This window comes from Propithecus coquereli, unplaced genomic scaffold (genome assembly GCF_000956105.1).
Source record: "Propithecus coquereli isolate 6110/MARCELLA unplaced genomic scaffold, Pcoq_1.0 Scaffold39, whole genome shotgun sequence".
Classification (NCBI taxonomy): Eukaryota; Metazoa; Chordata; class Mammalia; order Primates; family Indriidae; genus Propithecus; species Propithecus coquereli.
The window spans coordinates 3,004,659-3,032,503 of NW_012149618.1; the positions used below are offsets into that span (position 1 = coordinate 3,004,659).

A 27,845-nucleotide genomic window follows, 5' to 3' on the forward strand; every position below is an offset into this window, starting at 1 on the left:
GCGGCCCCGCTGGCCCCGCCCCTTACGTGCGCGGCCCCGCCCCTCACGTCGCCGGTTCCCGCGCCGCCGCAGTCACCGCCGCCGAGTGTGCCCGAGGTTCCTTAGCCTGCCGCGCCTGCCTTCTCTCCAGCGCCCCGCGCAGTTAGCCACGTGGACCGACTCCGGCGCGCCGTCCTCACGTGGTTCCAGTGGAATTTGCAGTGCTTCCCGCTTCTCCGTATTCGTCCCCGCCTCTGAGCTCCGTTCCCATGGCGGCCCTAGTGTTGGAGGACGGGTCGGTCCTGCGGGGCCAGCCATTTGGGGCCCCTGTGTCGACTGCCGGGGAAGTGGGTAAGCAAGCCGGGGCAGGCTGCCGACCTTATCCCACTCTCTGATGCCCCTCTCCACCCAGCCTTCTCCGTCCAGACCCCGCCATTTTCCCGCTTGCACACTCCTTCGTCCCCGTTCGGTGCCCATGGCCTGGCCCCTTTCATCCCTCACGACCAAGGCAGCCTCCACGGGGGCATGCTCATCGCGCAGGGCAGTGTTCCGAAGGGTGCCCTGCCTGAATCCAGTCCTGCCTCTCTCTTGCAGTCTTTCAAACCGGCATGGTCGGCTACCCCGAGGCCCTCACTGACCCCTCTTACAAAGCACAGATCTTAGTGCTCACGTATCCTCTGATCGGCAACTATGGCATCCCGCCAGATGAAGCGGATGAGTTTGGTCTCAGCAAGGTAGCCACACCCAGTGCTTTCTCTACATTCCTCTTAAGATCAGTAAAAACTGCGGAGAAGTGGGAGACATTGACACCCTGCTGGGCATCCTGGAGAGGACAAAGATACCCACTTCAGTGATAAGTACTAAGATGACTAGTTAGGTTGGGGTTGTTAATTACCTTGAGAGGCACAGTGTTGGAGGCCTCAGAGGAGAGAGGCATCCCCTTTGTTAGGGATATCAAGGCTCTAGACATAGTTGAGAATATTTTGTATGTAGTGAAGGCATGCATCAAGGAAAGTGGTAAGAAGTATAAGGGAAGAACGTTGTCCAATTTGTTAGGAGTGCAGAAGTCATGATAAAAAAAGCCCACAGACAGGTTAATTATGGTGGACATGGATTTGAAGCCAGTCCTGAGTCTGAGCTCAATTTGGTTAGGAACCATTGAAGGTTTTTTTAGCAGAAGAGTCATGTGATGGGAGCAATGCTTTAGGACTATGTAAATTAGCAGGAAAGAGACTGGAAACCTGTAGGGTCACACACTTCTTAGTGACAATACCAGTTTACCTACAAAACCAATAGCATTATCATCTTCTAGATCTACTTAGATTGCCTTGTCTGATTTTCTACTTTTCAGTTCTGTTCTTACCTCTAGATAAGAAAACTCAGTTTCTCCTTGCAGTGAAGTTTCCCCTATTCCTTTGCCTCTGGAGTTTGAGAACTAAGTTGCTCTCTGAGAGTTCAAGTAATAAAATAAATCAACATATAGTAATTCAGGTAATAGTGGAAGTCACTATAGCCTAGATGCCTTATTTCTCAAAACTACTTTTGTCTGGATTGCAGATATACTGAGCCTTTAGTTCTTGATTTGTCTTCCCAGTCACCCTAACACTGGGGAGGGGAACCTCTGGATAAGAGACACGTTTATTATTATTCCTGGAAAGGAATTTTTAAATTCATCATAAACCTATAAATACACTTGCATACTAGTGTCTAATGCAGTATCTTGTGAATCTTGTTAACATATGTCAGTCGTCAGCGTTGTCAACTCTAGGCAGACTGACAAAATTGAGTTATAAAAGTAAAATTGAGACCCCGGTGGGACCAGAGTGAGTGAGGCCTCCTAGAGCCAATGACTCAGCACTGCTGCTGTTGTGGCACAGGTGCTGTACGTGAACTTGAGCATTAGTGGATTAGGCCACCTGGCCAGGGAGGATTCTACCAAACTATCCTTGAGATTCCTCAAGGACAATCTCAACATGCATGTTATGTTCCTTAAACCTTTCACCACTGAGCTGAATGTTGTTTAAATATATTAATACCACTCCCTCCCACCTAAACTTCCTGTTTTTGTTCAGTTATTATATGCTTATCTATTGAGTAACAAATTTATGTTATCTTTTTTTAATGATAATCCCTAATGAAATTTGGGGGAATATAGTCATGCCTAATATTGTGCCCCAAACCTTTATTTTTTTTATTTAGTAATATATTACATACTTACATATTTTATCACTCAGTTTATGTCATACTCCCTAATTGATATCTTATTTGTTACTTGTGAATTTTCTAGCTTCCTACATCAGAAATTAACATCATGAAGGCGGGGACCTCATCTTTTCTTGTTCACTGCTCTTTCCCCAGCATCTGTTATAATGTCTGCACCTAGTAGTCACTCAGTGAATATCTCTTGGCTGACACCATGTGCCTTGCTCTTGAGGAGTTCACAGTTTTGTGACAGAGTGGCAAACACATATTTCATAATACAATGTAAATAGCAATAAAGAAGTGGAAATAAAGTGTTAGGTGAGCTCTAAGTGAAGTGGGTGAGCAGAGGTGGCTTCACAGAAAAGGGGATTTGTGATCTCAGTTTGGATGATGTCATTTTCAGTTATCAACCAGGCACCCTGGGCCCATGTGTTCAGTGTTTCATATGGAGGACAGCATTGTTGAAAAAGGAACTATCTATGCAAAAGTACCAAATGCTTGGTGTGTTGAAGGAATGACAGGTCATTCATTGTAGCTGAATACAGAGTCCAAGGCCACACGATGGGGGAAAAATGCTGTAAAGAGATGTTCGGCCCTGAGTTCCTCACGATCTCTTTCCATCTGCAGTGGTTTGAGTCCTCGGGGATCCACGTGGCAGGACTGGTGGTGGGAGAGTGCTGCCCCACACCCAGCCACTGGAGTGCCACTCTCACCCTGCACGAGTGGCTGCAGCAACATGGCATACCTGGCCTGCAAGGTATGGTGGCAAGCACAGGCGTGGCTGGGCACAGCACGACATACCTGGATGGGAAGAATCAAGAAGGTTTCTATAGTCTGTTGGGACCCAAGTCTAAGGTTGTGATAGAAGGTTTGGAAGGTTTAGATTAGAGTCTGGGGCTAGGGGAAAGAACTTAGCTATTGCTCATATAGAAAATTTTCAATATACAATTGAGTGACTAGTATGATGAACTCTCAGCTTCCATAATCATCAACGCAGGGCTAATCTTATTTCATCACCACCACTACCACCCCTAAATTATTTTGAAGCAAATCTCAGATGTCATATCATTTCATTCACAAGTAGTTCAATATCTAAGAGATATCTTTTTAAAAAATATGACCACAATAATATCCATTTTAAAAATTAATTCCTTAACATTAAATATCCAGGCAATGTTTTAAATTTTCCTAATTATGTAAATTTTTGGTTTTTTATTTGAACCTGGCTGTAAGCAAAGGTTCATAGGTTGTATTTTGGTTGATATGCCTCTTAAATGTAATCTTTGGACCTTGAACCTATTTGATGAAAACAGATCATTTTCCTTAGGATTATCCCATAGTCTACATTTTGATTCCATTCCTGTGGTGTTATTTAGCATGTTCTTTTTCCCCTTGGTATTATTTTCTGTAAATGGATAGATCTAGAGTTGTGGTTCAATTCAGTTTTGATATTTTTGGCAAGAATGCTTCATGGTAGTGTGCTTCTGGCAGGATAGCCCTACATTTTGATGCCCTTAAAACAGCTGTGTGTGACTCAGGGCTCTGGAATGGAAGTGCTTCTCTGGAAGTGTAACCTCATGAATGACCGAGTTGGGGGAGTGTGATCTCTGAAGCTGTGCTGTTTTTGACAGGAGTGGACACTCGGGAGCTAACTAAGAAGTTGCGGGAGCAAGGGTCTCTGCTAGGGAAGCTGGTCCAGAATGAGACAGAGCCTTCATCCCTGCCATTCTTGGACCCCAATGCCCGCCCCCTGCTGCCAGAGGTCTCCATTAAGGTACAGAGGTAGAGTGGGAGAGTATTGCAAGCTGTGTCACAGTAGTTATATTCTTCCCACAACTGGGGTGAACACTCGAGAGAGAATCAGAGGCGGCCTCAAAGGTAGGGGTTGGTGTGGGCATATCTTATACCCACTGATCACAGCTGCCAGCTGTTGCCCTCTATTCCTCAGACGCCACGGGTATTCAATGCAGGGGGTACCCCTCGGATCCTTGCTTTGGACTGCGGCCTGAAGTATAATCAGATCCGATGCCTCTGCCAGCGTGGGGCCGAGGTCACTGTGGTACCCTGGGACCATGCATTAGACAGCCAAGGTGAGTAGTGTGGGCCTGTCCAGGACCTCAGATGAATAGCTTGGGTGGGAGATCTGTCCCTTGGTCCAGTTGTTAAAAGTCAGTATGAGTTACAGCGAAAAAGATAAAGATTAGGACTTAGGCTTTTATGGGAAGAGCCGCAGGTGTGTCTCTTCTATTTGAAATACTGGTTTTGACATCATCTTTTCTGCCCACTGCAGAGTATGAGGGTCTCTTCCTAAGTAATGGCCCTGGTGACCCTGCCTCCTATCCCGATGTTGTGTCCACACTGAGCCGTGTCTTATCTGAGCCTAATCCCCGACCTGTCTTTGGGATCTGCCTGGGACACCAGCTGTTGGCCTTAGCCACTGGGGCCAAGACTTACAAGATGAGGTGGGACTCCTGGGGAGCAGAAGGGCCCCACACTTGTGACCTCAGGGGTGGGGAGTCTTGGGAATGGGAAGAGAGTTGGTATTTATTAGTGTGGAAACAGAAGTGGGCTAGTGAGAATAGTGCAGTGGCGAAGAGAGGGTGAGAGCGGCCTGTGACTCAGCTCGTTTCCATCTCCAGATACGGGAACCGAGGCCATAACCAGCCCTGCTTGCTGGTGGGCTCTGGGCGCTGCTTTCTGACATCTCAGAACCACGGGTTTGCTGTGGAAACAGAATCACTGCCAGCAGGCTGGGTTCCTCTCTTCACCAATGCCAATGACCGTTCCAATGAAGGCATCGTACACAACAGCCTGCCGTTCTTCAGGTGAGCGATTCTGGCAGGGTGACTGTGGGTCTGTGCAGCTTTGAAGCCCTGTGGGCCTAGAAGATGAAAAAGTAGACCAGAGTCCTCTATCCCACTACTCTGCGGCCGCCAGTGTCAGGCCAGTAACAGCAGGTTTTGTGATCTGATCTCTTCACCAGTGTCCAGTTTCACCCAGAGCACCAAGCTGGCCCTTCAGATATGGAACTGCTTTTTGATATCTTCCTGGAAACTGTGAAAGAGGCCACAGCAGGGAACCCAGGGGGTCAGACAGGTAAGCTCCTGAGTAGAACTGGGTTATGGACCTAAGAACACTTTGGCTCCAGGATGGGTATAAGATGGATATGCCCCAGGCATTCATATATATTTGGGAGGTTACAGTTAACGGGATGGGCGCGGAGGGTGGGGTGACCAAGCCAAAATAGTTTAATGCTTCTCCTATTAAAAGCAACTCCAGCGTCATGACTCCTGGGTTCTGGTCCTCCCTCTGGTACTCACTAGATGCGTGATTTGCTCTAGACTCTTCTGAAAGTGAGGGGGTTTATCTAGATGTTCTCCAGTCCTGCCCAGCTCTAACATTGTATCAATCTTCTTTGTGCCACAGTTCGTGAGCGGCTGATAGAGCGCCTCTGTCCCCCTGAGATTCCCGCCCCAGGCTCTGGGCTTCCACCACCAAGAAAGGTTCTGATCTTAGGCTCAGGGGGCCTCTCCATTGGCCAAGCTGGAGAGTTTGACTACTCAGGCTCTCAGGTAAGGCACGTCCATCTCCCTGCTTCTGGGTGTGGGTGACCCTCAGGAATGGAGAGAACATTCAGGAGAAGGGCTGAGGGTTGAACATTGCTTGTGGGGAGGAAATGAACCAGGAGATCTGGGGAATGCACAGAAAGATGAGGGGTTAAGGAATAGAGTCAATTATTAGGGACCGAGAGTGCAATGGGGGACGAGGAGGAAAATGGCAGTCTAAGACTGTCTGAGATTGTGCTTCTGCAGTAGAGGCTGAAATGCCATTTTTGTCCTTTTAGGCAATTAAGGCCCTGAAGGAGGAAAACATCCAGACATTGCTGATCAACCCCAATATTGCCACAGTGCAGACCTCCCAGGGGCTGGCCGACAAGGTCTATTTCCTTCCCATAACACCTCACTACGTAACCCAGGTATGAGGGGCAAGGCTGGACTGAGAGGGGGACTCTTGGCGGGCATGGAGGTGCATGGAGGTTCAGTGGTCGCTCTGGGTTTCCAAATGTCTTTGATCCCCTTTCTACTCCTAAGGTATTAATGCCTGTTACTCCTTTCTCCTTCCTCAGGTAATACGTAATGAACGCCCAGATGGTATATTACTGACCTTTGGGGGCCAGACTGCTCTGAACTGTGGTGTGGAGCTGACCAAGGCCGGGGTGCTAGCTCGATATGGGGTCCGGGTCCTGGGCACACCTGTGGAGACCATTGAGCTGACTGAGGACCGGCGCGCCTTTGCTGCCAGGATGGCAGAGATCGGAGAGCACGTGGCCCCCAGCGAGGCAGCAAATTCTCTTGAACAGGTTCGAGAGGTGGTTGGGTAAAGGTAGAATGGTGTTGTTTTCTTTACATCTTATTTTGTCTGGGCCCAGGCACCCTCTGGGCAGCAGGAGGTGGCCTATTTGTTCATCTCTTTTACTCGTAGGCCCAGGCAGCCGCCGAGCGATTGGGGTACCCTGTGCTGGTGCGTGCAGCCTTTGCCCTCGGTGGTCTGGGCTCTGGCTTTGCCTCCAACAAAGAGGAGCTCTCTGCTCTTGTGGCCCCAGCTTTTGCCCACACCAGCCAAGTGCTGGTAGATAAGTCCCTGAAGGGATGGAAGGAGATTGAGTATGAGGTGGTGAGAGACGCCTATGGCAACTGTGTCACGGTGAGTAATTGGTGGGAGTGGGGCGGTGGGCGGGAGATATGCCAGGCAGCATGAGCTTTTGGAAGAGCAGAGCTCAGGGCTGAGGTCTTTGAGGGTTCTGTGTGTCCCTCAGACCCAGGTTAGGTACAGCCCCAGAGGTGACAGGACCCTGGGATCTGACCTTCTGCCTCTCCTGACTGCCCTTGGCAGTGATCTCCATGGCACCCCCCTTCACAGGTGTGTAACATGGAGAACTTAGACCCACTGGGTATCCACACTGGTGAGTCCATAGTGGTGGCTCCAAGCCAGACGCTGAATAACAGGGAGTACCAACTACTGCGGCAGACAGCCATCAAGGTGACCCAGCATCTGGGAATTGTTGGCGAGTGCAACGTGCAGTATGCGTTGAACCCTGAGTCAGAGCAGGTAAGGCTCTAGGCCCTGGAGCTGATATTCTAACTATTATTTCCTCTGCCTTCCATAATTTTTGGGTCTCAAGGTTAAGAGGTCTTTTGGCCTATAGGCCCTGAAATAGAAGCTGGGATCATCTTTGCTAGCGTTGGGCATTGGGGAGGGCTTATTTTCTCTCTTTTCTGAGATCTAGACAGGGTTTTCTAAATAGGCCTGGTACCTGGTGATTCTTTTTCTTTATTCTTCCCCTTTGCAGTATTACATCATCGAAGTGAATGCCAGGCTCTCTCGTAGCTCCGCCCTGGCTAGCAAAGCTACAGGCTACCCACTGGCCTATGTGGCAGCCAAGCTGGCCTTGGGCATCCCTTTGCCGGAGCTCAGGTATGAGGGTGGAGGAGAAATCATGGTGATGAGGGGGTGGGGAGCCGAAGAAAATGCTCATGGAACAGAGAATAGAAAGAGGACGTTGGCCTGGATTTGGGGGGACGGGCAGAGCTATCTGGAACTCACCCTTTACACCTCCCTTTCTGGCCTTCTGGCACCCCCACCTGCTGACTCCCAGGAACTCTGTGACGGGGGGAACAGCAGCATTTGAACCCAGCCTGGATTATTGCGTGGTGAAGATTCCTCGCTGGGACCTCAGCAAGTTCCTGCGTGTCAGCACAAAGATTGGAAGCTGCATGAAGAGCGTTGGTGAGAGCCATGCCACAGATTACCCCCACCGGTCCCGCCGGGACCAAGAATCTCGAATGTCAGAGTTCCCTGGTGTAGTCTTTCAGCTCCTATACTAGCAGCTGCTTGGAAATGTGGTCTCTAAGAGCTACTTAGAGACATTTCAAACTAAGATAGGCATCGTCATCAGGGGTGGGTCAGACATCAGGAATCCACATTCAAGTGTAGAAGCTCTGGGACGGGGTATAGCAATCAGGTTGTATCATCTCATGTTTTACAAATGAGTAAACTGAGGTGTCCACTGGAGGAAAGTGGCTTGGCAGAGGGCCCAGAAATGAGCAGAGAGGGGGCCAACAACTGCAGCTAGACCTGGTTCCTGGCTGCCTCTCCTCTGTTCCACTGCGTTGCCTGTTGTGTGAGACCAGTTCTGTGGACCTGCACCCACAGCATTTCATCCTCACAGCATTTTGCCCATGGCCTCATCAGTAAATTGTTAATGCCAGTGACATTTTTTCACTGTGTTCATTTAAATACTAATGTTTTGGGGAAACAATTACTGCCGGTTTTCCTGTGAACCCTTCTAAATCCAAGTGAGCACAGTTGTAGCCATTCTTAGCATATCTCCTCTTCTGGCACTTTCTGCCTCGGTCACTAAATGAAATATTTTTTAACATGATGTTAAGATCAGAGGAGGGCATCAGAGACCTTTTCGATAACAAGGAAATGTATTAGTGAACAATGAATGGGTGTAACAGTTACCCACCAAGCAGTGGTAGAGTAGAGCATGTTAGAATTGAGTTAATATGCTTCTTCGTGGTATCCCTTTAATTGCCTTAAACTATTCCTAAGACATTTCAACCAAAACAAGAGTATGTGTACCAACCTGCCACCAGCTTAATGGATAAGAGCATTTCATTGTGCTCTAAATTTCCGTGTAGAGTAGTAGTAGCCTTTAAACAAGTCTAAGCTCAAATATTATTTAAGAATTTTTAGAAATCCTACAAGACTGCCAAGTTGTTCCTTCTGGAGATGAATTTCTGTTATATGAAAATTAGAATAAACATGGGAATAAAGCCATAATTAAATTGTGGCTAAAAGAAGTGGATTGAAAATAGGACAATCGAAGACTCATTCCAAGATGAGGCATTTAAATGTTTTACAGCTATTCAAGTATTCTTGGAATGTGATCTTTGATAATGTTTTGTAACTTTTATTATATAAGTTAGATATACAAATGATTGAAAAGTGAGAAAAGATAGTTTAACCAAAGAAAATAATCACCTGTAATCTTGCCATACAGAAATGGATTAATTTGGCTATATATAGATTATTGCAGAAATTTTCTTTTCTTTTTTTTTTTTTTTTTTTGAGACAGGGTCTGTCTGTTGCCTGGGCTAGAGTGCCATGGCATTATCATAGCTCATTGCAACCTCAAACTGCTGGGCTCAAATGAGCCCTGCCTCAGCCTTCCAAGTAGCTGGGACCATAGGTGTATGCCACCACACCCAGCTAATTTTTTTTACTTTTAGTAGAGACAGGGTCTCACTCTTTCTCAGGCTAGTCTCGAACTCCTGAGCTCAAGAGATCATCATGCCTCAGTCTCCCAGAGGGCTAGGATTGCACATATGAGCCACCATGCCCGGCCCTTATTGCAGAAATTTTCTAGGCGTACATGGATGAGTATGTTGGGTTTCTCTTTTTTAGAAAACCCCAAGGGAAAAGATTTTGTAATATAACTACAGGGCAAAAGATTTGAACAAAATCACTCATAGTCCACTTGCTTAGCACTACTCTTAGCATCTTGGTGTTTTAAAATTATTTAAAGAAATGTAAATGTTGCAATAGGTTTGTAAATAGAAAAATACAATTGATAAGAAATACTTGAAGCCTCTAGGGTAAATGGTTAGAGGACATGAACAAATCTTCACAGAAGAGGAAATCAATAAGCTAAACCTGGAAAAAAAAGTTTCCTCCCATTATTAAATAGAAGTCTGGTTTTATAAAAATGAGATCATTTTTTGCATGTTAATGAAAATCATCTAAAATGATTATGCATACTTAGAAGGTTGGTTAAACTTATACTTTGTATTATAAGCACAAACTTTATAAAGCAATTAGTACTTATCAAGGGCCATAAAATTTGTTTTACTTACCTCCTCTACACTTCTGGAAGTTTGTTCTAAGGAGATAATTCAGCTGGCTCAGTGGCTCATGGAGGCTGAGGTGGGAGGATTGCTTGAGGCCAGGAGTTTGAGACCAGCCTGGGCAACATACTGAGACCTCATCAATACAAAAAATTTTAAAAATTAGCCAAGCATAGTGGATCATGCCTGTAGTCCCAGCTACTTGGGAGGCTGATGAGGAAGGATCTCTTCAGCCCAGGAGTTTGAGGCTGTGGTAAGCTAAGATCGTGCCACTGCACTCCAGCCTGGGCAACAGAGGATGACCTTGACTCTTAAAAAAAAAAGATGTTCCAAAACACAGAAAATAATCACAGCGTCACTTATAACAATTAACAATTTAAAAGCTAAATGTCATTCAGTAAGGTAGCAGTTAAATTATGGTAAATCATGCAGGAATTAAGCTGGTGCTTACGAGGTCACACAGCAATGTGGGAGGATGTGTCTGATGAGGGGAAAAGTGGATGGAAATTGTACATACACCATGTTCATGTGAATTAAGATTTCTTAATAGTGAAACACTATGAATCTCGCCAGCTTGGGACCTGCTTTGAGAACCTTCCAGAGTCTTGACTGTGAACCACAGGCATTATGGGCCTCTCCACCCCTCCTACCTCCAGGCCCTCAGTCCTTCCATCCTCTTCCTCTAGGCGAAGTCATGGGCATTGGGCGTTCATTTGAGGAGGCCTTCCAGAAGGCCCTGCGCATGGTAGATGAGAACTGTGTGGGCTTTGATCACACAGTGAAGCCAGTCAGCGATATGGTAAGCAGCTCCCCTCCCCTGACAACACACCTAAAATAGACCCTGCTTCTGTCTTCCCTCAGGCCAAGAGCTTGTCACCGGTAACACTAGCAGCAGTCATCATTGGACATTTGCCATATTGTCACTTTGCTGAGAATTTTGAGATGTTGTCTCATTTATCATTACGTGAGGATGTATCATTAGACTTGTTCTTACAGATGAGGAAACTGAGACCCAGAGAGGTTATGGAAATGTTCAAAGTCAACAACCTATGCCAGGATTTGTATCCACATTGTTGCCATTGCAGAACCCGTACTGTGGTTTACAGCTTACCTTTCCTAGCACGGTGGCAGCCGCTCGTGCTCTCGGGCTTTAGAGGTGCTGGCAGTAGGTTGGGAATATTTTTGCTTCATATTCTGACATCTCCTGCCTCAGTACAGTACTTCTGTATCTGTCTGTCTGCCCTCTCCCTATCAGGAGTTGGAGACTCCAACAGATAAGCGGATCTTTGTAGTGGCAGCTGCTCTGTGGGCTGGTTACTCAGTGGAGCGCCTGTATGAGCTCACACGCATCGACCGCTGGTTCTTGCACCGAATGAAACGCATCATAGTCCATGCCCAGCTGCTGGAACAGCACCGAGGACAGCCCCTGCCGCCAGACCTGCTGCACCAGGCCAAGTGCCTTGGCTTCTCAGACAAGCAGATTGCCCTTGCGGTTCTGAGGTCAGAGATGGTGGTGAGGGTCTCGGGATGAGAAATGTGGGGCAGAGAACCTTTGCACCAGTAGGGGGTCCTTGGGGGTGGGGAGGGTGTGGGGAGCTTTGGAGGATTCTGACCTTTGTCCCTGGGGCATTTTCCTCTCTAATCCCTGCCCTGTGGTCTTACCCCTCTCTCAGTCCCTACTCTACCCCCAGGGCCTATGTTTTTGACCCTACTCCTTTAGCACAGAGCTGGCTGTTCGCAAGCTGCGTCAGGAACTGGGGATCTGCCCAGCAGTGAAACAGATTGACACAGTTGCAGCCGAGTGGCCAGCCCAGACAAATTACCTGTACCTGACATATCAGGGCACCACCCATGACCTCACCTTTCGAACGCCTCATGTCCTGGTCCTTGGCTCCGGTGTCTACCGTATTGGCTCTAGTGTTGAGTTTGATTGGTGTGCCGTAGGCTGCATCCAGCAGCTCAGAAAGGTTCGAGAGTTTCTCTTTCATCCTGGTTTCTCTGCTGTTCAGTTGCACATTGCACTTATCCTAGCACTCACTATTAAGTGCTACCCCTCAGTTCTCTCATAGAGCTTTGGTTGACGGGGAGGGAGGGCCTCTTAGGGCATCTCTAATGCCCCACACAGCACATGAATCTCCATCCCAATACTTTGTACCTACTTCCCTCCCCAGGAAGACATCTATACAGCTGTCTCAGAGGAGGCTGGGCTAGCACTCTCTGAAGTAGGGGCTTTGGTTTAGTTTCTCCATGATCTTCCTCCCACCTGATTGCCAAGTATCATTTCCCTCCCTGTTGCAGATGGGGTACAAGACCATCATGGTGAACTACAACCCAGAGACAGTCAGCACCGACTATGACATGTGTGATCGACTCTACTTTGATGAGATCTCTTTTGAGGTAAGAGGGACGAGGGCTGCCTGGTAGCCTGGGTGGCAGGGTTGAGCAGGACTGGCTGGCTGCCCTTGGATTCTTTGGGATTTGGGGTGGGGAGGAGTAATGAGCAAGAAGGCTCAGATCCCTGACTTATTTTGCTGCGACCACTTGTTTCTCCCCCTGCACTATGTAGGTGGTGATGGACATCTATGAGCTGGAGAACCCAGAAGGTGTGATCCTATCCATGGGTGGGCAGCTGCCCAACAACATGGCCATGGCTTTGCACCGGCAGCAGTGCCGGGTCCTGGGCACCTCCCCTGAAGCCATTGACTCAGCTGAGAACCGTTTCAAGTTCTCCCGGCTCCTTGACACCATTGGTATCAGCCAGCCTCAGTGGAGAGAGCTCAGTGACCTAGAGGTGGGCTGGGGCCTGGTGGGCAAGCAGAAGGCTTAATGTTGTTCAGGAGTAAGTGTGAACAAACCAGCTAAGCTCCCTACCTCCTACAGTCTGCTCGCCAGTTCTGCCAGACCGTGGGATATCCCTGTGTGGTGCGCCCCTCCTACGTGCTCAGTGGTGCTGCTATGAATGTGGCCTACACCGATGGGGACCTGGAGCGCTTCCTGAGCAGTGCAGCAGCTGTCTCCAAAGAGCACCCTGTGGTCATCTCCAAGTTCATCCAGGAGGCCAAGGTGGGACGCTGCAGACAAAGAAGTCTCTGAGAGCACTCCCCCAGCCCTGGAGGAGACTCCGCTCTCTGGTCCTGCAGAACTGTAGGCACTGCGGGCTGGAAAGAGTGGGTTGTGTGGGGGCTGTTAAAGGAAGGGAGCATTCTAGGGCAAGTGGGAGAAGAAAGTAGCCCTTGCCCTACATCACCCTGCCTGTGTTCCCCTCACTAGGAGATTGATGTGGATGCTGTGGCCTGTGATGGGGTGGTGGCAGCCATCGCCATCTCTGAGCATGTGGAGAATGCAGGTGTGCATTCAGGTGATGCCACGCTGGTGACCCCCCCACAAGACATCACCCCCAAAACCCTGGAGCGGATCAAAGCCATCGTGCATGCCGTAGGCCAGGAGCTACAGGTCACGGGACCCTTCAATCTTCAGCTCATTGCCAAGGTAATAAGGCTGAAGGAGGAGACTAAAAGGCCACGGCTCCTCCACATTCTGTGCCGGCCACAGCGCCACGAAACCATGAACTGTATCCTGCCCTCTTCTGAGTAGGCAGGAAAGCTGAAGGGCAAAGGCCATAGCTAGAGCCCACGGTGTTGTCAGGGTTTATGACAGTCAGTCACCCTGAACGCCGTCCAGACTGATACCCACAGACTGAAGAAGGAGGGGAAGGGTCAAGGTCAGGGAGTGGTGGCCAGCCTGCACAAGGCCTGACCAATCCTTCTGTGCCCCAGGACGACCAGCTGAAAGTTATCGAATGCAACGTGCGTGTCTCTCGCTCCTTCCCCTTCGTCTCCAAGACACTAGCCGTGGACCTGGTAGCCTTGGCCACACGGGTCATCATGGGGGAAGAGGTGGAACCTGTGGGGCTCATGACTGGATCTGGAGTCGTGGGGGTAAAGGTAAGAAGGATTGAAACCCTTGGGGTTAGCAAAGAAAGAGTGAGGGGGAGCCCACTCAGCACACACAGTTGTCAGCACGTACCAGGCAAGGCATTGCCAAGCATGAGGGTGACAAGATGGTCTTTGTCCCTTAGGAGCTTACTCTATGGGAGGCAAGAGAAGTTGGATCGAAAAATAGCTTTGGCATAGAACAGTCTGTGATGACACTGCATATGCAAGATATGAATAAAATACAAGAGTTTAGGTACAAGAGATACCACTTTCAAAAGAGGTGATCTGGGAAGGCTTGAGAGAAGGAGTGATATTTGGATTGCGTATAGAAGTGTGGCTAAGATTTTTTTTTTTCTTTTTGGAGACTGAGTTTCACTCTGTTGCCTGGACTAGAGTGCAGTGGCATCATCATTGCTCACTGCAAACTCAAATGCCTGGCTCGAGGGATCCTCCTGCCTCAGCCTTCCAAATAGCTGGGCTTACAGACATGTGCCACCACGCCCAGCTAATTTTTTTTAATTTTTTGTAGAGACAGGATCTCGCTGTCCAGGCTGGTCTTAAACTCCTGGCCTCAAGTGATCCTCCTGCCTCAGACTCCCAAAGTGTTAGGATTACAGGCATGAGCCACCATGTCCAGCCTGGTCAGGATTTTTGATTTGCAGAGCTTATAGGTCAGGGCACAGCCTAAGAAGCCGAGGGATGACCCAGAGTGTGTTTGGCAAGCAGTGAGGCACACAAGAGTAGCAGCTGGGGGGCAGGTGACCCTGCTGTTCATGTCTGCCTCTCCTGGTGAGGGGCAGTGGTCCCCTCACACCTTGGCCCCCTCTCTTCCATCCTGCTCTCTCAGGTGCCTCAGTTCTCCTTCTCTCGTTTGGCGGGTGCAGACGTGGTGTTGGGTGTGGAAATGACCAGCACTGGGGAGGTGGCCGGCTTTGGGGAGAGTCGCTGTGAGGCCTACCTCAAGGCCATGCTAAGCACCGGCTTCAAGATCCCCAAGAAGAATATTCTGCTCACCATTGGTAGCTATAAGGTACCGGAGTCCAGGGAGGGTCGCCCAGTGGCCTTGGCTCCCTGAGTCAGGGCTGATCTTGAGATGGAAGGCAGGAGAAACACAACCTTGTCATCCTTCTGCTTGGTTCCAGAATAAAAGTGAGTTGCTCCCAACCGTGCGGCTGCTGGAGAGCCTGGGCTACAGCCTCTACGCCAGTCTGGGCACAGCCGACTTCTACACCGAGCACGGCGTCAAGGTACAGGGCTCCGGCAGCCCACCCCACTGCTGCCCTTCCCCAAGACGGGGAAAACCTTACGCCAAAGACGGCTCTCCCTGTTTTCCTGCTATTGTTATTAGTTTTGTGATGCTAATAGTGTATATTCCACATAAAACAAGTAGAGTGTGCAGAAAAGCTGAGAAAATGAACCCCTTATAATTTTTCTACTGCTGTTAACATTCCGATACTTACCCTTCCAGCACTTCATCTGTGTGTAGTGTACGAGCTCATACTGCACATAGTCCTTGGTGACCTATCTTATTCAACATAGTGTACACTTCTTTCCTGTCAAGAAATATGCTTTGCTAATAACAGACAGAGGGTGCCCCTGGTCCTCACCCTGTGGGTCCTTGGTCTCCTCACCATGGGCTCCTGGGCCAGCTTTCCTCCCTTCAGGCCAGCCTTCCTGATCCCTGCCAGGCCAAGCTTGGTCCTGACCTTGGCTCCGGGTCGGCAGGTAACAGCCGTGGATTGGCACTTTGAGGAGGCCGTGGATGGTGAGTGCCCACCTCAGCGAAGCATCTTGGAGCAGCTGGCTGAGAACCACTTCGAGCTAGTGATTAACCTGTCCATGCGTGGAGCTGGGGGCCGGCGACTCTCCTCCTTTGTCACCAAGGGCTACCGCACCCGTCGCCTGGCTGCTGACTTCTCTGTGCCCCTCATCATTGATATCAAGTGCACCAAACTATTTGTGGAGGTAACTGAGGCCCGGGTGCTGCGGGGAGACAGCCGGCGATGATGGGAGGAAGAGGGAGTAGTGAGCACCGTCAGGGGTCAGGAAATCGCAGTATTAAACAGCCATGCTCATAAAGCTCTCTGGCTGCAGCGGGAGAGAAGGTGGACGTAGAGAATGCGGAGCCTGGTTTATGAGAAAACCCAGTCCCTACCTACAACTCCCAGGATCTCCCTTCCCTTAAGTCAAAGCTGACCATGCTTTCCACTCACAGGCCCTAGGCCAGATCGGGCCAGCCCCTCCTTTGAAGGTGCACGTCGATTGTATGACTTCCCAAAAGCTTGTGCGACTCCCTGGTAAGTGCCTCTTTTGGGAGAACTTGGCTTGTGGACACTGGTAACAGCTGACATAGAGACCCTCGGTGAGGTGAAGGGTGGCTGGGGGGCCCACTCTCTGCCATGGGCTGCAGAGGCCACAAAGGCCCCAGAATCCTTCTCACTCTGAGGTCTTTCAGTCCTCAGTCCACGGTGCCCTTGACTGAGGAACGTTGCCACCTCTCACTTGTATCCGTTGCTGCTATTTTCCTGTTACTACAACTAACCTCTTTGACATCCTTTGTGTTTCTGACTCTTCCTCTAATCTTGCTTCCCTCACATTCTGCCAGGATTGATTGATGTCCATGTGCACCTGCGGGAACCAGGTGGGACACACAAAGAGGACTTTGCCTCAGGCACAGCTGCTGCCCTGGCTGGGGGTATCACCATGGTGTGTGCCATGCCTAATACCCGGCCCCCTATCATCGACCCCCCTGCTCTGGCCCTGGCCCAGAAGGTGAGCCGCTACATTCGCTTCCTGACCAGAGACCCACATGCACCCACCAGCCCACCCCTGCCTCCCTGGGCTCTTTTCCCTCTGCCCCTTCCCATGGGCCCAGGCCACTGGTGCCAGGCTGGCCTGTATGGACATGGATGCCAACAAGCCTTATCTGTACCCTCTCCAGCTGGCAGAGGCTGGCGCCCGCTGTGACTACACTTTATTCCTTGGGGCCTCGTCTGAAAATGCAGGGACCCTGGGAACTGTGGCCGGGTCTGCAGCTGGGCTGAAGCTCTACCTCAACGAGACCTTCTCTGAGCTGCAGCTGGACAGTGTGGCCCAGTGGTTGGAGGTAGGGAGTGTGCATGTGGCAGGAGGCTGCCACCTGAGGGGGCTGCCAGCAGTGAGGACTCAGGGCAGCGCCTGAGGGCTGTGAGCCCTGATGAGCTCGGGCAGTCAAAGGCTCTACATGCTCCCTTATCGGTTCTTTCTGCCCCCAGCACTTCGAGACGTGGCCGTCCCACCTCCCCATTGTGGCCCATGCAGAGCGGCAGAGTGTGGCTGCCATCCTCATGGTGGCCCAGCTGACCCAGCGCTCAGTGCACATATGTCACGTGGCGCGGAAGGAGGAGGTGAGGGTGTACCAGTGGTCCCACTTGCCCTGTTGCTTTCCCGGTAACACCAAAGGTCAGGGTAGTCCTTGGGGGCAGGAGGAGAGCTTCGAGCTAGCACCCTTGCACGTCTGTCTCGTCATTTTCCAAGCTGGGATGCTGGCCAAGGGGACTTTGTGGGGCAGGGTACATGGGACGGCCTCTTCTGGATCTCCCTGCTCTCCTAGATCCTGCTGATTAAAGCTGCAAAGGCACGGGGGCTGCCAGTGACCTGTGAGGTGGCACCCCACCACCTGTTCCTGAGCCACGATGACCTGGAGCGCCTGGGGCCTGGGAAGGGGGAGGTCCGGCCCAAGCTTTGCTCCCGCCAGGACGTGGAAGCCCTGTGGGAGAACATGGCTGTGATCGACTGCTTTGCCTCAGACCACGGTGAGAGGACCCAGCGTGCCCCTCCTCAGCCCAGCAGGGCTTGTGCGCCAGCTCAAGCTATGGGGCAGCCCCAGCAAGAAAATGGAAGCCCAGCTAGGACTCTGGGCTCCAAGAGGACAGGGTCTTGATCTGTGTAGGACCCCAGCCTGTAATACAGTGCCTGGTCTAGGATAGATGCTTGATAATTACTCATTCAAAGAATGAGTAAGCGATGAGTAAAACTGTTAATGAGTGGATATGTGGGTAAAAGTGTGGGCCCAGAAGATGGCAGCAGTCCTGTTTCCGAAGTTTCCAATTCCCAGAAAAAATGAGCATCAGGATTGGCAGTGAGTGTAATGAGGTTGCTGGAAGTATAGTGCTAGGGTGTGTGACTTCCCAGTTGTGGGGCTCATTGGTCCCAAGGGTAATGTCTCTCTTTCTCCCAGCGCCTCATACCTTGGAGGAGAAGTGTGGACCCAAGCCTCCACCTGGCTTCCCAGGGCTAGAGACGATGCTGCCACTGCTGCTGACCGCTGTGAGCGAGGGCCGGCTCAGTCTGGACGACCTGCTGCAGCGACTGCACCACAATCCTCGCCGCATCTTTCACCTGCCCCCACAGGAGGACACCTATGTGGAGGTGGGGAGATGAGGCCCAGAGCAGGCGGGGGACTCCCCAGCCCTAGATCTGTTCCCTGGCCTGTCCTTTCCCTAGCATAACCCATGGTGCTCTGAGCAGGTGGATCTGGAGCATGAGTGGACAATCCCCAGCCACATGCCCTTCTCCAAGGCCCACTGGACACCCTTCGAAGGGCAGAAGGTGAAGGGCACCATCCGCCGTGTGGTCCTGCGAGGGGAGGTTGCCTACATTGATGGGCAGGTATGTGGGTGGCCCCCGCTTGATCTTAGTAGTGACCTCTTCCACACCACTTTCATTTTCTTCCCTGCCCAGCACAGCTACATGGTGCCACTCCCGCCTCCAGCTGCTCTGTACCCAGGGCAGGGGCAGGGGTTGGGGCACAGCTCTCAGAGGCACTTGTGATTCTTGCTGGCATGTGCTCCTTTAGGACCCCAGTTGTGGCTCTCTCCTTCCTCATTCCCTTGCCATTGCCTTCTGTCTGCAGGTTCTGGTGCCCCCCGGCTATGGACAGGATGTGCGGAAGTGGCCTCAGGGGGCTGTGCCCCAGCCCCAGCCCCAGCCCCCGGCCCCTGCCACCAGTGAGATAAGCACGGTATTCACACGTATCCACACTGCAGGGCTGTGGCTGGCTGGGAGGGCCTGGGGGTGTGCCCAGGGACGTGCCCAGGGGCAGGACTAAAAGCTCGAACATGTTCATTGGTGGTTCAGGGTGTGGAAGGTGCTACACTTGACAGCTGAAATCACCACCTACCTCTCTGTGTGCTGCAAAATACAGACTTAACTGCATTTAATGGGCTACCTATGAGAAACACAAGCCCATTATTAATCCAGCCAGAGTAATGTCTCGGGCCCTGTCATTGGGTGAGCACATACCTTTAAGAGGCCAGTTTGTCTGCCACCTATTGACAACATGCTGGAGGGATGGAGCTGAGGGGAGTTAACGTAAGAGCGGAATGCACATGGGACAAGGAACACTTGGGCTTTTGCTGAGGGATTAAATTTGAAGTGACATTGCGTCACTTACTTTTCAAAATGCTGGGCCATTATCACTCCAGACACCTGAAAGGCCTCGCCGGGGCATCCCAGGGCTTCCTGATGGCCGCTTCCACCTGCCACCCCGAATCCACCGAGCCTCCGATCCGGGTCTGCCAGGTAAGAGGGGAGGTTCCTGTGGCTCAGATGTGTAGGGACAGGGTCGTCTTCCTCCTGGCACCTCTTCATCCACTTACCCTGCCCTCTCTCCATCCTGCATCCTAGTCTGATCTGTTGTACTCTCTCTCCTTTGCCTAAATAAGCCTCCCCAGCGTGAGTAGACATCCCTCAGTGTCTCACAGGCCCTTTTTTGTTGTGGGCAGCTATGTTCCTCCGCCCGGAAGCTGGCATCCCACAGGGCAGCAGAGCATGGGGTAAATCCCGGTTGTTGGTTGGTGTGAGTCTGTCTCTTCCTCTCGCCTAGGATCCCTTTGCCAACTGGGAGAGCCCTGGGAGGGCAGCACTGCTCCCACACGACACAGCCCCTATGGGGAATCTCATATCTGTCCCCAGAGCTGCTGCAGTCCTTGCCCTCCCCTAACCTGCTGTCATTACTGTGGTGTGCATTGGTTTAACACATACACTGTGATGCAGCTTTCCTGGGAATGTGGGATCTCTCTCCAGACCTCAGCCACAAACTTACATCTTTCCTGTTGCCCTGTTTGCAGCTGAGGAGCCAAAGGAAAAGTCCTCTCGGAAGGCAGCTGAGCCAGGTAAGAGGCTGTACCCTGACACCCACTCACCTTGGTGAGCTCTGGGATCTGGCCTGGGTCGAAAGAACCCTCTGACCAGCCTCTCCCGCCCCGTCCCTCACTGCAGAGCTGATGGGAACCCCTGACGGCACCTGCCACCCTCCACCACCAGTACCTAGACAGGCATCACCCCAGAACCTGGGGGCCCCTGGCCTGCTGCACCCCCAGACCTCACCCCTGCTGCACTCATTAGTGGGCCAACATATCCTGTCCGTCCAGCAGTTCACCAAGGATCAGGTGCCTGGGGCGGGGAGGATGGGACACCCAGAGCTTTGAGGATTTGGAAAGTTGGGGCTAGGACCTCTGGGGGCCGCTCACTGCCTTTCTAACTGACTTGGGGTCTTTCAGATGTCTCACCTGTTCAATGTGGCACACACACTGCGGATGATGGTGCAGAAGGAGAGGAGCCTCGACATCCTCAAGGTCAGGATCAGGGTCGGGGCGCTGAGGGTCCTGTGGCCATGGCAGGACAGGGCCATGTGTTGGTCAGAGTAGGTCTTCCTTCCCCTGCATCGGGTCCCCTCAACGTGAGTCAACCCCCTACTGTCAGCAGCTTGGCCTTGTCTGCTGCTCTAGATCTCCCCCCCGCCCCTTTTTTCCCTCCTCAGAGTAGGATTTGGCTGACTTGGGAGGCCCTGGGCATCAGCCCACTCATGGGGCTATCTGGTCAGTGCTGATGTAGTCGTGGGAGAGAGCTAGGGTGTTTCCTTCTCACAGGTCGCTCAGAACACACTTAACCGTAGCTTTCTGGAGGCAGAGCCTTTAGCTCAGAGTGACACCAATGGGGAAAATGTTAAGGCTCTGACTGGTCATGGAGGTTTGGGTGGAGGAGGATCCTCTCAGAGCCCCACTAGTGTAAGCTGGGGAGGCAGGCGCTGGCCTGTGTGCTCCCCAAGATGGACATGCACGCATGCACCTTCCACCTTGCCGGCTCCGCAGGGCAAGGTCATGGCCTCCATGTTCTACGAGGTGAGCACGCGGACCAGCAGCTCTTTCGCGGCCGCCATGGCCCGGCTAGGGGGCGCTGTGCTCAGCTTCTCGGAAGCCACCTCCTCGGTCCAGAAGGGCGAGTCCCTGGCCGACTCAGTGCAAACCATGAGCTGCTACGCAGACGTCGTCGTGCTTCGGCACCCCCAGCCTGGAGCGGTGGAGGTGAGGCCAGCCTGTGTGCTGAGATGCGGTTGTTATGGCTGAACTCGGGGACATGACGTCCCTTCTGCCCACAGTTTCTGTGACTGCAGGTCTCAGGTTGGGCCAGATGAGTGAAGGGTCCCCAAGAGGGTGGGACTGAGGCAGGGAGGGGCTGCAGAAGACAGGATTCTCCCTCCTTATCCCTGTTTTCTCAGCTGGCAGCCAAGCACTGCCGGAGGCCGGTGATCAACGCTGGGGATGGGGTTGGAGAACATCCCACCCAGGCCCTGCTGGACATCTTCACCATCCGGGAGGAGCTGGGGACTGTCAATGGCATGACGGTGAGGCTGGTGGCGGGGTGGGAGCCCTGCCAGGGCAAGGTCTGGAGGAGGCCATTAGGAAGCGGTTTCTCCAGTCCAGGGCATGCTGCATCTGGGAGGCCTAGATCCTGCTGCTCCTCAGGCTTTTGAAAGCTTTGACATGGAAGGAGGGTGCTCAGTCTGGGGTTCCTGTGGCGACTGGGTTTTTCCCTAGATCACAATGGTGGGCGACCTGAAGCACGGACGCACAGTGCATTCCCTGGCCTGCCTGCTCACCCAGTACCGTGTCAGCCTGCGCTATGTGGCACCTCCTAGTCTACGCATGCCATCCACTGTGCGGTCCTTTGTGTCCTCCCGTGGCACCAAGCAGGTGAGACCCCCACAGCCCAGCCATAGGCCATGGGGACATGGGTTGGGCAGTCGGAGCCCAGCATTGCACTCACTGTGGCTCTGCCTCACCCTCCAGGAGGAATTTGAGAGCATTGAGGAGGCACTGCCCGACACTGATGTGCTCTACATGACTCGAATCCAGAAGGAACGATTTGGCTCTACCCAGGAGTATGAGGCTGTGAGTGCCAGGCTTGAGGAAGAAACCAGGGCTGGAACAAGAGGGCAAGAAGGCTGGGCACCGGGACTGGGGCAGAGCCGTTAAGCCTCAGGACCCTCAGTTGCCATAGCTGCATGTGGGTGTGGAGGGACCCCTGGCAGAGCCCAGACTGTGTCCTCTGTAGCCACCCCTGTGCCGAGGCGTTAACGAGGGCCCTGTCTGCCTTGCAGTGCTTTGGTCAGTTCATCCTCACTCCCCACATCATGACACGGGCCAAGAAAAAGATGGTGGTGATGCATCCAATGCCCCGTGTCAACGAGATAAGGTGATGCAGCATTAAAGTCGGACACTTCCGCAGGGCTGGCTGTGGGGAGGGGACTTAGGCCTGGACAGGCCATCATGGGCTGCATGGTAACTCTTTGCCTTCTTCTGCAGCGTGGAGGTGGACTCGGACCCCCGAGCAGCCTACTTCCGCCAGGCTGAGAACGGCATGTACATCCGCATGGCTCTGTTAGCCACCGTGCTGGGCCGTTTCTAGGGCCTGGCTTCCTTAGCCTCGTCTCCTCAGGCCCAGCTGCTGGGCAAGGAACGCAGTGCCCCCCACGGGGGCAGCACACATAGTAGGTACTCTGGGGCGTCCAGATGGTTCACATGTGCAGACCACGCTTTAGGCCCTGGGCTGGAGCCATCTAGCATGGGGATGGAGCCTCAGATACTGGGGCCCGGTCTGCTCCACCTTCATTGTTGCACCTTAAATCTGTACAGTCACTTTTCTACTGACTTAATAAACAGCTGAGCTGCCTCAGTTCCTGCTTCCTTGTGAACATTGTGAACATCCTGCCTTTAGCATAGGATGCTGAGTGTAGTAGGACAGAGCTTTCTTTCAGAAAATGGGAACAGATTCCCAAATTCCAAGAGCAGCTTCCCTGGGCTGGGCTCTGGCTCTGGCAGGGGCTGAGCAGCTAGACTCAGCGTTTTCAGAGTTGTGGCCCTTTAGGACTCCGGGCAGGAACATGTTATTCTGTTTGTGCTCTGAGTCCTGTGGTACACTGGCAAGCTCACCTGTGGACTCAGGCTAGTGTCCAGCCCTCCTTCCTCAATTAAGTTGCATTTAGAGTCCTGACAAATAGTTTCACCTTCGTCCCAGACACTGGGAGAGCGCCCGAGTCATGGTGAAAGGAAGGCTGGGCACACAGGCCTGGGCCGATGAGGTTCATTATCTTCTAATCTTCACTCTTCCCACTTATTTCTGGTTAGTCCTCTGCTTGGTGGCTAAGGCTGCCATGGTGTTCTCAAAACCTCACCCTAGAGTTCTCCAACCACCATCACTGTTTGGATCCCCTCCTACCTGCCATCCCTGGGAGCCTCTGCCTGACACTGGACAGAGCGGCAGGTGCCATAGAGAGCTGAGGAGAACTTTGGCTTGGAGACCCCAGGGCAGGGGGCTGGGTGGAGTAGCTCATGTGTCTCGGCAGGCGAGGGCTTCTGGGGAGCAACCGTTCCATTCTATGAACTTTAGCATTGGAGAACTCACTCATTTTTAACTCCAAGAAACTTTAACTTAGCACCCTCTGAGTCCAAAACACCATGTGCAATGGGAGTACAAGGATAAGCAAGATAATTCTCACCCTCTATTTTTAGTCTCAGGTCATAAGGCATCCAGTGACTCCTACAGATTAAACTGCCACACACTGGCACAGAGTGGTCCAAACTGCTCCGACACTATTCGGGAAGAACCGACTTCATCCTAAGAGCTGTTAGCATGTTTCAGGGATGGGAAAAGGAGAAGGACCTGGTTTTTTGAAAACTTGGTGTAAGGAGCTTTATGCGTATTTCTCACACAGCCTTCCAGCCGTTTTACAGATGAGGGCACTGGCTCAGAGAAGTTCCTGGGTAGCTTGCCAGACCGCTAGCCTCAAGACTCATGTACACAAGACTGCTTGACTTCAAATCCTCCTTTCTATTCAAAGGAAAAGGTCATTTCTGGCTTTGAGGACATCCAAAACCAGTGGGAAAGACAAGCCGCTCGAATCTCAGCAGCCAGAGAGCAGACCTCAGGTGTCCCGTGCAAGCCAGTTTTCAGACAAGGGCGGCGCAGATACAGAGTCAGAAAAGCCCCGGGCAGCGGGCGTTGGAGCTGGCTTCTGAGGAAGGGTGTGCTTTGGCAGGTGGACGGGAGGGTGAAGAATCTTATTTACAGAACAGCTGGACATGGTGTCTACAGTACAGGGAGGAGACACACCGGACCCAGCAGAGGATTCCTGCTCGGTGGTGTTGGGGTTGAGAGGCTGACAGACCAGACCAAGAGGTTTGGATGTCAATTCCAACAGAAATACTATTTCATAACCTTGGGAACTGTGTGAAGAAGGGTGGGGCTGAGTATAGTGCTCTGTCCCTGAGAGGTGAGACATGACTCCGGCCCCACTAGTGTTAACCTTTCCTAGTCTTTCCAAACCCTGCCTTGCCTGACAAGTTCTCCCTCGGGTACCTGGAGGACTTTGTTGGTTGGAAAATAGACTACCATTTTTAGGACTCTTATTTTCTAGAGCCTTGGTTTCCCTGCTGAAACTATTCAAACAAGTCAGATTATTTTCCCCAGTACTCTTTTTTTTTTTTTTTGAGACAGAGTCTCACTCTGTTGCCCTGGCTAGAGTGAGTGCCGTGGCGTCAGCCTAGCTCACAGCAACCTCAAACTCCTGGGCTCAAGTGATCCTCCTGCCTCAGCCTCCCAAGTAGCTGGGACTACAGGCATGTGCCACCATGCCTGGCTAATTTTTTCTATATATTTTTAGTTGTCCAGCCAATTTCTTTCTATTTTTAGTAGAGACGGGATCTCGCTCTTGCTCAGGCTGGTCTCAAACTCCTGAGTTCAAACAATCCGCTCGCCTCGGCCTCCCAGAGTGCTAGGATTACAGGCGTGAGCCACCACGCCCGGCCTCCCCGGTACTCTTCAGTACTTGAGACTCTGTCACACACAGATTCCCACAGAACTTGGAGAGTCACCCTCGGAGTAGAAGCAATGTTTGCTGCCAAGCAGCAAACACATTCTACTCAGTTGCTAAGTGGTGGGAGGTGTTCCTGCCCTGATCCTTTCTTTGGCTCTGCTAATCATAACACAGCTCTGAGTTGAATAAACTTCTTTCCCCTACAACCAGAAATTAGATCTTATTACATTGGGAGATAAAATGAAAGAAGCTATCGGCAAAAAATAAAAACAGCCATTTAATAAAGGAAAACAGCCCTGTCTGAGCCTGTTCCACATCCACTGAGGAGCAACTTCATGTGCTCTGTGTGATTGTCCTTAGCCATAAAAAGTTAGTTTCCTGGTTTGCTGTCCTCCTTAGATACTTAAGAGATTTGATCTATTTCTTTAAAAAAAAAAAAATCTATGTGCCAAGCACTGCTATAAGCACTGTACAAATACAAACATTCCTTTTGACATTTCGGGATGAACCCTTTAAATCTATCCTCCTCCTGCCCCCATAAAAGAAGTCTGGCCTAACATCAGCTTATCATTGCAAAGTCATTTCTCCCCAACTTGTCACTGTCGACCCTAGTGAAGGAGAACATCCCCTCAAAATAGTAGTCCACTTGGAGCTTTGTCACCTGTATCCTATTCCTGCCTCTTCCAACTATCTGCAATCACGGGCAAGTCGTGCACCTTAGGGCTTTAAGTTAATAAAAGGGTAGAGTTGGAAGTTCCCAGTGTAAAACTGGTATTAATTCTGTGCAGTATTCCAGAGACAGTGGGGAGCCATTGGCTGGTGCGTATGTAGAGCGGAGAATGCGGTGAAATGAGTGCTTATGGAAGACCAGCCTGGCAGAAGCGCCTAGAAGAGGTGGGGAAAGGAGCATTCTGCCATAGGAAAGCCAATTAGGAAGTTGTTGCAGTAAACACAGATGATGGGTGACAAGGGTCTGGACTAAAAGACGGAAATGGATGTTATAAGACACTAAGGAGAGAGGAAAGTGAAAAATGAGTCCATAGTGTGAGACCTTGAGACTGGGAGAATGAGGACGGATGAAGACAGACCAGAGCCAGCTGGGGTAGGGGAGGAGGGATTCTGTGTGGGCATGATACTCCTCAGCTGTGGGCCACCTACATGGACAAGTCTTGGAGCTGGTGAATTGGAGCAAGGTGCGACAGAGACAAATACGTGCAATTTATGTGTGATAACACAATGCCTTGAGAACAGGGACTTTATTCACTAATGTATCCCAGCACCTAGAACAATGCCGAGCACATAGTAGGCGCTCAATAAACATTTGTTGACCGAAGCATCAACATAAAGGTAATTGACACTTAAAATACGCATCTGTGTTAGTTCAAGAGAAGGAGCAAGGTGGACGAGCTGGGGCTACAGCCGGCATCCCAGAAAGGGCGGGAGAACTCAGAAGAAAGCCCTCTGAGAGTCCCAGAATTTCAGGGGTGTGAGGTATATGGGAGGTGTTGGTAGAATCAGATCCTGTAGGAGGCCAAAGAAAATGAAATCTAGGCAAGGACGTTGTCAGAATAGCTGTTAGTCCGATGCTTTGTAGCGGTAAGGTGGGCGCCAGGCTTCAGGGGTTTCTGAGGAATTGGTTTAGAAGCTTCAGTTGTTTGCCAAGAGGCGAGGAAAAAAGGTGTTGGCTTTGGGACCTGAAAGGGTCTAGAGAAGGTTAGGAAAGCTGTGATGAAGCCACAGGAGACTAATGAGAGGATCACCAAGCAGAGCTAAAGGGGAAGCTAGATGTGGATTTGTGGTGGGGCTGGGGGAAGCTATGTCACCCGCCCTGGAGGACCTTCGAAAGAAAAATTACTGCCTCTGCCTCAAATACTTCTGCGGAGTTACCGGGAGAAGTCAGCATGTCAGAAACTGGCTTTTTGGCCCATTGGTGGGAGCTGGGATCAGAGGATACATCATGGGCCGTGTATTGACTGACAGCTGGGGATGGGTCACTGGCCTCAGGTCCCTCTGGTCACCATCCTTCACCCATTCATTTCTGCATTACTGCATTACTGCGTGTTTACTCGGTGCCTGGCTGGGAGCTGGGAGGTGGGGAGGCAAACCTGAGGAAAGCGTGGCTTCCTTCAAGGACCGTGCCGGCGGCAGGGCACTCCCCACCCCCTCTGTGCCCCCAGGAGTCCTCTGTGACTGAGGCCTGGTCCAGCAGGTGGTGGGATGTCTGGACAGACTTCACTGTCAGGGAGAAGCAAGTTGCTGTTGTAGGTCTGAAACCTGCTTATGTTGGTAAGCTGTGTCATCTTCTTTATTTTCTGAACCTGGTTCCCTTTTGTCTCTCCCCAGGCTTTTGGCTACAGTCCTTTTAAAATTCATAGCCCATCGTTGTTGAGCCAAAGGGAACAAGAGAATGGAACTGGAGGTTAAGGTTGTTTGGGTCATGTCCTCTGAGCGGGTTTAAGGCCTGGGACTGCTTCCTGTCCTCAGCATGTGTCACCCAGAGCAGGTGAGCGCCTGGGGCCACACAGGGAGTGGCAGGAGCAGAGAGAGGCTGGGGCCCAGGCTGAAGGAGGGAGGCACAGGCTCTGACAACTGGGGACCCTCCTTCCTACCTACTCTTCCCGTGCTTTCTCTTGCCAGTCGTGGCAATATGGCCCACTTTGTCTGTGGGATCATTTGTGACCA

General features: G+C 51.4%; 1 protein-coding gene across 1 annotated transcript; it reads left to right on the top strand.

Annotated features, from left to right (window-relative positions):
• Positions 1 to 89: 89 nt before the first annotated feature.
• Positions 90 to 23,032, top strand: CAD (carbamoyl-phosphate synthetase 2, aspartate transcarbamylase, and dihydroorotase). The gene is made up of 44 exons (XM_012652508.1): positions 90 to 330; positions 574 to 713; positions 2,809 to 2,938; positions 3,813 to 3,955; positions 4,130 to 4,271; positions 4,472 to 4,643; positions 4,821 to 5,006; positions 5,165 to 5,277; positions 5,608 to 5,753; positions 6,026 to 6,157; positions 6,308 to 6,541; positions 6,664 to 6,885; positions 7,102 to 7,290; positions 7,532 to 7,656; positions 7,838 to 7,968; positions 10,778 to 10,890; positions 11,347 to 11,591; positions 11,812 to 12,058; positions 12,390 to 12,488; positions 12,658 to 12,882; positions 12,972 to 13,154; positions 13,362 to 13,580; positions 13,868 to 14,035; positions 14,874 to 15,056; positions 15,169 to 15,273; positions 15,752 to 15,991; positions 16,242 to 16,323; positions 16,632 to 16,798; positions 16,968 to 17,132; positions 17,281 to 17,412; positions 17,619 to 17,820; positions 18,246 to 18,436; positions 18,536 to 18,676; positions 18,921 to 19,028; positions 19,492 to 19,588; positions 20,137 to 20,181; positions 20,288 to 20,457; positions 20,569 to 20,643; positions 21,160 to 21,372; positions 21,567 to 21,692; positions 21,886 to 22,041; positions 22,138 to 22,239; positions 22,449 to 22,543; positions 22,654 to 23,032. The coding sequence occupies exons 1-44, from the start codon at positions 249 to 251 to the stop codon at positions 22,754 to 22,756; spliced, it is 6,684 nt and encodes a 2,227-aa protein (XP_012507962.1). The 5' UTR covers positions 90 to 248; the 3' UTR covers positions 22,757 to 23,032.
• The last annotated feature ends 4,813 nt before the right edge of the window (positions 23,033 to 27,845 follow it).

Coding starts and splice junctions, on each gene's coding strand:
- CAD (XM_012652508.1), top strand. CDS start 249: ATGGCGGCCCTAGTGTTGGAGGACGGGTCGGTCCTGCGGGGCCAGCCA. Junction 7,291..7,531: donor TGAACCCTGAGTCAGAGCAG/GTAAGGCTCTAG, acceptor TCCCCTTTGCAG/TATTACATCATCGAAGTGAA. Junction 15,274..15,751: donor ACACCGAGCACGGCGTCAAG/GTACAGGGCTCC, acceptor CCGGGTCGGCAG/GTAACAGCCGTGGATTGGCA.